Genomic DNA, 10,000 nt, shown 5'->3' with positions numbered 1-10,000 from the left:
TGTTTTGGCCACGAGAGACGCGTGGTCTGCAAAAAACAGAGGTCGCCTCATCAACCCGACACATACTGTAGCCTAATAAACTCTTGCAATGGCAATTCAAGAACTCCTTCATTCCTGTTCTGCTGCTCGCGTCGTTGTTCTTCTTTGTCTCGCTGTCTCTCTCTGTGAAAGTGCCGCGCTAGATTTTTAAGGTCGTACTGCTGCTGTGGCTTATGGCCCAATGATCAGCCGGTCAAAATGACGGACGCCCTTAAAATTTTCCGCCAACTCTTAAAAAAAGCGTCAATGATGGATTATCGCTTAATGTAACCTCTGTGCACTGCAGTGCAGCATACACAGAAATATAAAAGATGGCCTGCATGTTTATACAGTCTATTTAACTTAGATTTCGTAACAAAATACTTTAATGGCTTTAATTTAAGGGCTTTGATTTGTTATCATAGATCACCCCTCCTTATGAATAAAATTTGAAATTTCGGGCTTCCCTCGGGCTCGGGCCTACACATCCAATAATTAGTCGGCCTCGGGCCGGGCCCGGCCCAATTCCCATGGGCCCATGTCGGTTCGGGCTTGGATTTTTTTTACCCGTTCTTACCTCTGTTGTGGCATCCTGAACCCTCCTCTCGTCATTGTCTTCAGACGTTGGGCAAATTCCATTACCCAAACTCTTGTCCTCCCTTCTGCTTGTGACCTGGTGATGACGTGCAAGACGTCATTGACGACAGAAGCACTGAGGTCTTTAGTGCGTAGTGCGTAGTGTGAAGGGGAAGTTGGGACTTTCAGTGCACTGGATTTTCAATGTGAGCGCCCCGCACACTTAAACATAGTGCCCAATGTGCACAAGAGCACCATTTGTGACCTTGTGTTGTCTTGAGGCCTTTGGCTTTATCCCTTGTCTTCAGCCCTGGAGTCCTTCAGTTGTCTTGTAGCCCTGGCCTTTATCTCCTCATCTGAACTCATTAGTCCGGCATTGTGCTGCTGGAGAGGGCTCAGAGACACTGCATTCCAGGAGGCCTGAGGTGTGTGTGCGTGTGTGCGCATGTGTGTGTTGGTTTGGTGGTTTGTTTGATGTGTTTTTGGTTTGTGTGTGTGTGACTTTATCTGTATGCACGTGCGTGTGTGTGTTTGCTGTATATGTTGTGTGCGTTTGTGTGTGTGTGTGTGTGTGTGTGTGTGTGTGTGTGTGTGTGTGTGTGTGTGTGTGTGTGTGTGTGTGTGTGTGTGTGTGTGTGTGTGTGTGTGTGTGTGTGTGTGTGTGTGTGTGTGTGTGTGTGTGTGTGTGTGTGTGTGCGCGCGCGCGCGCGCGCGCGCGTGCGTGCGTGCGTGCGTGCGTGCGTTTAGGGTGTTAGAGTTTGGAGGTTAGTCTTATCAGGGCCCCCAGCGTACACGTGACTTAACCTCTCCCTGAACCTGCATGGTACGTGTGTGCGTGTGTGCGTGCGTGTGTGCGTGCGTGCGTGCTGGTTTGACTGGAAATGCCTCTTAATCGCACTTCTCATTTCAACCCCTACCCCTACCTGCACCCTTTCCCCCCCAAAACCCGCCCCCCCTGCACACCCTTCTCCGCTTTGATTGGACAAGGTGGGCTTCTGGGGAGATGTTAAGTCCCTATCGATTGGCCGCTTCGATCGCTCGTCAGATAACAGGGCTAACTGGGGCCTGCCCTTGCCGCCTCTGTCTTGTCGGGCACTAATGAATCTCTTTAGTGAGGGGCAGGACGCACGCACGCACGCACGTGCGGGGTATGCACTTGCAGTATGCACACGCGCGGTCACACACAGCACAACACACACATGCCTCATACCTGCTTGCGTTTCAATTTATAATCTCATCATAGCATGTTTCAGACACAAAGCACAAAGGCCCCACTACCTTCTCTTCTCTTCTCTTCTCTTCTCTTCTCTTCTCTTCTCTTCTCTTCTCTTCTCTTCTCTTCTCTTCTCTTCTCTTCTCTTCTCTTCTCTTCTCTTCTCTTTTCCGCTCCTCTCTATTTTGCTCCTCTCTTTTCCTCTCCTCTCTTTTCCTCTCCTCCCTTTCTCCTCTCCTCTCTTCTATTCTCCTCCTCTCCCCTCCTCTCCTCTCTCCTATGTCCTCCTCTCCTCTCCTCTATACCCCTCTCCTCTCCTCTCCTTTCCACCCCTCTCCTCTCCTCCACACTCCACCCTTCTCCTCCTCGCCTCCTCCTCCTCTCCTCTCCTCATCCCTCTCTCCTTTCCTCCGTCCCTAAACAATGCTCCCTTGTGTCCTTGTTGTGAATGTGGCCCCTCTCTGGAGCCGTGTGGTGTGCTGATTAGCAGTGGGGTAGGGCAGGGTGGATGGGTCAGGCTGGTGTGTGTGTGAGGATGGGTCAGGCCAGGGGGGTGGTGGAGGTTGGATGGGTCATTGCTGGGGGGTTAGAGGGGGTGGGGTAAGGGTCAGTAGGTCCATCAGTGGGGCTTATTTGAAGGTGGGTGGTAAGATTTGGGGAATTAGGTTGGTAGTGGGGGTTTAAGGAGGGACGATGTCTTATTAAACAGCGCCCAGTACAAAGCTATCAGACTACAACACACATCGCACTACAACTAGAACTACACAGATATTGTACAACACACTACGGGCCTGAAAGGAATACAGTCAAGGTGGATGTCAAAATGTGACGACTCATTGCTTCTTCTTCCTACAGTTCCTACAGTTTTACTGGGTCTTCAGCAGCTCAGCATTATTTAGTGTCATACTCGGCTTTTAACAACTCTCTCTCACTAACACACTCACACACACACACACACACACACACACACACACACACACACACACACACACACACACACACACACACACACACACACACACACACACACACACACACACACACACACACATACTTGCTTCTCCCTCTGTGCCATTTCTGTCACCTGGCAGGGCCTACCTCATTTATGACTTCTGCCTTTCCCAGTTAGTTTGGTTATGGTTTGCATGAGTTAGACTGTTGATGCAAATCCTTGTTTGCTCTTCAATTTTGACCGGTAATGATGTGAATTTTTGTGCTGATAAAGGCTAGTATTCGCTGTCTATTAGTGTGTTCCAAACTGCACACTGGGTACTGTGTTGACTCAACTCTGTTGAGTTCGCCGTCACTGTGCAGAAAGGGTGACAAGTACGGATATTGGAACACACCATGTGTCCTGTTATGCAAGTCTCCTTTGACACTCAAAAGAAGTGACAGAGACTACTTGAAGCTCAAGCAGAAACGACACAAGCGGCAAAAGAGGAAAAGTAGGACGGTAAGAAGCAGATTGCAGTCATTCCAACGTTCCGATTTTCTGCTGTGGCTGTACCCAAATCTCGTTGTAGTTCATTACCATAAAATTCACTGAAGTTCAACTGCCAACAGTCGCTCAAATTGCCACTCGTCGCCCAAATTGTTTAGTCAATTTTTACGCCTATAAAGTCAATTAGCAGCACTTCTGGTGCCGTTGTTGCTCTCGTCGCATTTAGTGTGTTTGCATGGTAATCAAATTTTTTGTGTGCGTATGTGTTTTGTGTTTAGGTGCCTTCTCCAGTGGTGATGTAGCCGGTTCGGGGGCTGGATCTGACTTACCTCATCAGCAGCAGGCTACCTCGGCCTCTGCCTCCTCCCTAGCCCCACCTGCACCCTTCAGCTCCACACCCCTCACAGCAGCCAGCACTGCCAACACACTGGTGAGTAGTCTACCACTTACACACACACACACACACACACACACACACACACACACACACACACACACACACACACACACACACACACACACACACACACACACACACACACACACACACACACACACTCAGAGTACACCCATTCTCTCTCTTTTATCTACTTCGCTCGCTCTCACCAAACACAGTCAAGCTCAGACATACACTCTCTCTGACAGACGAACTGTCTCTCTGATTCTCACTCGCACGCATGCATGCACACACATGTATACGTATACCATGACAGCCATTTTTGTGTGATATTTGTGTAGTCTAACACAATACACAGTTCCATTGTTTCTGTGTGCCATCCCCCTTGTCTTGTTGCTGAGTACAGCTACTTCATCATGTAATATCTACTGTTTGCTTGTTTTTGGACGACTGAGTGTCAGGGCCTAAATGGAAGGTTGTGTGTACGAACAATGGTTATTTGTATATGGCCGAATGCAAACTAGGTTTGCATGTTTCCTTGTTTAGTATACGTGTTTTGTTTGTTTCTTTGCTGTGCTTAAGTCTTGTCTGTTGTGTCGATCTGTTGTTAATTGTGAATCACACCGTCTGTGTCCATACAAAATCTCTCTCCTGAAGAGAATAAAGCATAATCTAATCTAATCAGCTCTTAGGCAGAGTTGAGCTTTGATCCAATGTGGCCGATCATGAGAATTCATGCCATGAAAAACGAGCCGAAGATACTAAGACAAACTCTAAACAAACACACGTGCATGTGTGCATACACACGCACGCACACACACACGTGTGCGCGCACACGCACACACACACTGACACAACGAGCTACTCCTCAGACGAAGATACTAAGACGAACTCTAAAACCTGCATGAAAGTGCCACTCCACTCAGCCTGGAGAGAGGAGGGAAACTAACTAACTCTAACGGAGAGATTACTAATCGTTCCGGTCTTTGGTCTTCACACGGAGAGGGAGAGAAAGAGAAAGAGAGAGACAGACAGACAGACAGAGAGAGGGAGAGAGATCTGAATCCGCCGTTACGGATGGGGATGCGGATGTGCCGCTTGCCACCAAATTTACTAATTAACGCCCAGCGCACAAAAACGTGCCGTCTCCCCTCGCCGCACTAATTTGCGCCTAAGTCTGGAGATAAGCGCTTTAAATGCGCGCACGGCACACGCCCGGTAATTGCCAGACCCGATGGCGACGGCGGTGGCGGCGCGAACATCAGGTTAAGCTATTTAGCCGCGTGTATGCGTGCGGGTGCAAGGCCCAATCTATTAGTATTTATCTATTCAGAATAACAGATTTTATCACATGGAAAGGAGGAGGAGGAGGAGGAGGGAGAGGGGAGGGGTTTGGGGTGCGATTTTGCATCTAAATCAGCGTTTATTGGCAATGAACACCTGGATGTATTTTTTGTGTGTCTCTGTGTCTGTGTGTTTCGATTTACAGACAGAGGCAGTATTTGATGCATATTGCGTTGGCAATGGTGTTAGACATTTGATCTGATGTCGTGTGTGTGTGTGTGTGTGTGTGTGTGTGTGTGTGTGTGTGTGTGTGTGTGTGTGTGTGTGTGTGTGTGTGTGTGTGTGTGTGTGTGTGTGTGTGTGTGTGTGTGTGTGTGTGTGTGTGATGACAATGATCGCTGATGAAGAAGGCTGCGTTGCTCCATTTTGCTTTGCATGTGTGTATCTGTTAACTCTGTCTCTCTCTCACACACACGCAGACACACACACTCTCTCTCACACACAAACACACACACACACAGCCCCATTGTGCTTGGTCGGAGCTTTGTTGCAAGACAAATGTGTCCACTTCAAAATCTAAAATCTATGAATCTGGTGGAAACAAATTTTCCCAAAAAAATATTACGACTCAAATGGAGCTTAATTATGCTATCAGACAGATAATCAGTATTTAGTTTTTCATTTAATCATTCATAATTATTCTGTTTCATCTAAACAACTTATCTGTCATTTGTCTAAAATTAGACCTTGAGTTTCTAATGAAAACGCTAGTTTAAGTAAGTGTGTGATGTTTTTAAAATGTTATTTATTTAATCCAATTTAAATGAGGAAATTAAATCGGGAAATTGAAACGACTAAATTGAGATATACTTAGAATTACAGTGAATGGGGTACACAAGGGGTACGTCTATGAATTATCCCCAAGAATGTTTTGCTAATGAATTAGAAAAAGTAAAAAAAAAAAAATGTATGTAATTTGTGTCCTGTTTGTGTGTCGAGTTCTGTCTGAACGAATGTCTAACCAATAAAGAAATGCTCCACAGCAATATGCAAACTGAGAAATAACCTGAAAAAATAGAGTTGTTTCGTTAAGTGCTTTTGTAATTGCTACTGGGTATATGAGGTGACTTTTTCCCCTTGAGAGTAAATGAATAAAATAAAATGAGATCCTTATTTCCCCTCTCTCCTTCACTGTGTTGCAGGGGGATTTTTTTATCGCCACACACACACACACACACACACACACACACACACACACACACACACACACACACACACACACACACACACACACACACACACACACACACACACTTCTCTCTGATCACCCCCTCCCTCACAGCGCTGCTGTGGCAACAGCCTGTCTCCTGGCAACTGACCTCTTCAGACCAGCGCTGGCCTGCCCCTGTGCACATGCTCAGAAGGAGTGCAGAGCTGGGATAATGTATTGGCCATTTGTGTGTGTGGTGTGTGTTTGTGTGTGTGTGTGTGTGGTGTGTGTGTGTGTGTGTGTGTGTGTGTGTGTGTGTGTGTGTGTGTGTGTGTGTGTGTGTGTGTGTGTGTGTGTGTGTGTGTGTGTGTGTGTGTGTGTGTGTGTTTGTGTGTGTGTTTGTGCCTGCATGTGCCTCACACACATTCCATGTCTTAAAGCATCGCCCCGGAAAACATGGCCTTTTCCCCTGTTTTCCTGCACCATGTGTGACAGGGGATGCCCAAGCGCTAGCCCTCTCCTCTCCTCTCCTGTCCCCTCCTCCTTTAGCCTCTCCTCTCCCCTGCTCTCCTCTCCCCTGCTCTCCTCTCCTCTCCTCTCCTCTCCTCTCCTCTCCTCTCCTCTCCTCTCCTCTCCTCTCCTCTCCTCTCCTCTCCTCTCCTCTCCTCTCCTCCTTTAGCCTCTCCTCTCCTCTCCTCTTCCTGCAGGCGTAGCCTTGTACCCTGTTGCTCAGCTCCATTTGTGACAGGTGACATCTCCGTGCCATGGGTTGATGCCATGTGCCAGAGGAGCAAGGGCAAAATAATTCCACACTGTTTGAATAAAAGAAAAAAAACTGACATTTATACGACAAGTGAAAGCTTAGCAATGTTTTGATCTTCTTAGTCATTTTTTCAGAAGTGAACGAACACTTCCAAAATAACTTTGAAAAGCAAAAAAACAAAAACAAATGTATATCTGGTGTAGATTGTAGATTGGCGATCATTCCAATAGGTGTTAAGTAATTGCCATAGATGTGTGAACCAACCCCCCCCCCAAGGTGGGTCCCAATTGGGTCTTTGGGAAACAATAGCTTGGGGGATATGTAATGAGGTGGTGCCCAGTGCCATCTGCCAGACAGCCCTCTGTGCCCTTTGGGTGCCTCTGTGTTACACTGCTTTGGCGGTCCAGAGCTCTGATGGACAGGAACAGAGTCACTCACAGACAAGGGGCCGGTATGACTGACACTGGACAACTAACTTTGACCTTTCTTTGTGTGCGTTTGCGTATGTTGTGTGTGTGTGTGTGTGAGTATGTGAGTCAATTTATGTACCCTATTTCCAAATCTTCCCTGTGCCATGCGTATAAAACAGTCAGTCCGCCCATGTTTGTTTGCCTCCATGCTGTGTGTCAGTGGCAAAAGAATGACAACAATTACATTGGTGTGGATACGCTGAATGGCATCAGACGTGACATTTTTTAAAAGAAATTGATTGGAGACAAATGCATTTCATTCATTGTTTTCTTTGTTTGCGCCATATATGTATGTGACAGGCCCGTCAGATGTTGTCACAGCTGAGTGGCCAAACGTAATGGAAAGGCAGCACGGAGAAACGTAAAATATCAACACCTATCATTCTACACAGTGCATCTGCTGTGGCACTACAGTTCGAATACGCTGCATACTGATTGAACGTGTGTGCATTTTAACATGAAATATGCTATGAAAACCCAAGCAACTGTCAGAAACTTACAAATTGCATCCACAACACAAAATCTTTATCTGTTCAGGGCTCCTAGTTAAGGTGGTAGGTGTTTTGTTGTCAACCTGGGCGCCTTAGCAATAAAGTGCTGGAGGAAGTCCTGGGTACAGAAAATCCAAATTAACTATACACACAGATCCAATGAAAAGTAGTAGTAGTGTAGTAGTAGTAATAATAATAATATAATGATAGCAATAATAACATTAGACTATATATTCTTAAAGCACCTTTCAAGATAAGATACCTAAGGAAAATGCAATAATTATAATAATAATTTATCCGCCCCCTGTTGTATTTGTTTTGTTTGTTTTTTCTTGTTAAATAAAATAAAAAACAATTAATAATAATAATAATAATAATGGTAATAATAATAATAATTCCTCCGCCAAGGAAGCTGTTTGATAGAACATGACTATTTACACCCTATTAAGTCTTTCGGCCTTGTTATTGTGGAGTTACAGATGTCAAAATTCGCGCTATCCCTCAATGGTGCACAATCTTTTTTTTTAAAATTCCAGTATGCCCAAAAAATGATGGGCCCTTTGATAACTAATAAATATATATTTTGTAATGCAATTTAATGTTTTTTTTTCATGACGTTTTGTTTTTTTAGTTAATCTCAATTTAGCAGGCAATATTGGGGGCAAAGCGGTGGAGGCCCTAAGCGCTCTGCTTCCTCTGCTTATGCCTAGCGGCAGCCCTGCTGTTGCATATGATGCGTTTGGTGTTGCATAGAGCAAGGTAAACCAAGCCATAGGAGGCCCATCCCATACTGAGCACAATCAATTTCAGCAGTGGGAACAAGTACACAGAGTTGCAATGCACACACACACACACACCTGCGCACACCCCCACCCACACACATACACACACCAGTAAGAGCGTGGAGGGGACCCCCATCACTATCATTCCAAAAACTCCCCACACACACACACACACACACACACACACACACACACACACACACACACACACACACACACACACACACACACACACACACACACACACACACACACACACACACACACACACATACACACCAGAGACCTCCTCCCCACCGAGGAGAAGCATCCTTACCCCAGGGTGGCACTCCCTCTGCTGCCATTAAGGCCCCCCCTCCCCCTACGCACGCATACGCACATGCACGCATACGCACACACACACGCACGCACATGCGCACAAACACACACGCACGCACATGCACGTGTGAACACACACACACACCACACACACCACACACACACACACACACCACACACACACATACACACATGCACATGTGCGCACACACACACACACACACACACACACACACACACACACACACACACACACACACACACACACACACACAGCAGGCTGGCAGAGGCGCCCAGATCAGTGAGCCCCCCCTTCACTGCTCGCTCTCTCTCTCTCTCTCTCTCTCTCTCTCTCTCTCTCTCTCTCTCTCTCTCTCTCTCTCTCTCTCTCTCTCTCTCTCTCTCTCTCTCTCTCTCTCTCTATCTCTCCCCTACTCATTGTCACCTTCACTTTTACTCTCCTCCTCGCCATCAAATTATACCTCTCTTTCTCTCTCTGTCTCCTTTTCTGCCCATTATCACACCTCTTTCGCTCCCCTCATCTCTGCCCCTCTCATCCATTCACCATTTCTCCTCTTGTGCTTTCTTTTCTTTCCTCCTCTCCTCTCTCCCTCCTCTGGCAGTGTGCTCCATGTTTGTACCATGGGATCTTTTTCTCCCTCCCTCCATCTTCCTTCGCTCAGTCTTTAAAGTGTGTGTGTGTGCGCGTGTGCGTGTGCGCGTGTGTATGTGTGTGCGTGTGTGTATGTGTGTGCGTGTGCGTGCGTGCGTGCGCGCGTGTGTGCGCGCGTGTGCGCGTGTGTGTATGTGATGAGATGAGATGTGACAGGCTCGGCAGAGGCCCGTTCTCCTGCAGGCCCCCCGTTCACACTCCACTACACACACACACACACACACACACACACACACACACACACACACACTCACACACACTCACACACTACACTGGTCAGCATGCAGCGATCCACACACACACACTATACACTGGTCAGCATGCAGCGATACACACACACACACACACACACACACAATCCCTC

At 47.0% G+C, this 10,000-nt stretch overlaps 1 protein-coding gene across 7 annotated transcripts in view; it reads left to right on the top strand.

Moving 5' to 3' along the window:
• mllt10 (MLLT10 histone lysine methyltransferase DOT1L cofactor) overlaps positions 1-10,000 on the top strand; it is a 102,098-nt gene that overhangs the window by 65,572 nt on the left and 26,526 nt on the right. For all 7 annotated transcript variants that reach the window (XM_063207358.1, XM_063207363.1, XM_063207362.1 and 4 more), the window contains one exon: positions 3,527-3,678. In XM_063207358.1, coding sequence (XP_063063428.1) covers positions 3,527-3,678 — 152 coding nt within the window. The remainder of the gene's footprint in view (positions 1-3,526; positions 3,679-10,000) is intronic.

The sequence above is a fragment of the Engraulis encrasicolus genome, chromosome 9, assembly GCF_034702125.1.
Source record: "Engraulis encrasicolus isolate BLACKSEA-1 chromosome 9, IST_EnEncr_1.0, whole genome shotgun sequence".
Lineage (NCBI taxonomy): Eukaryota > Metazoa > Chordata > Actinopteri > Clupeiformes > Engraulidae > Engraulis > Engraulis encrasicolus.
Note: the sequence above shows the minus strand (reverse complement) of the source record. Positions and strands in the feature narration are given on the sequence as shown.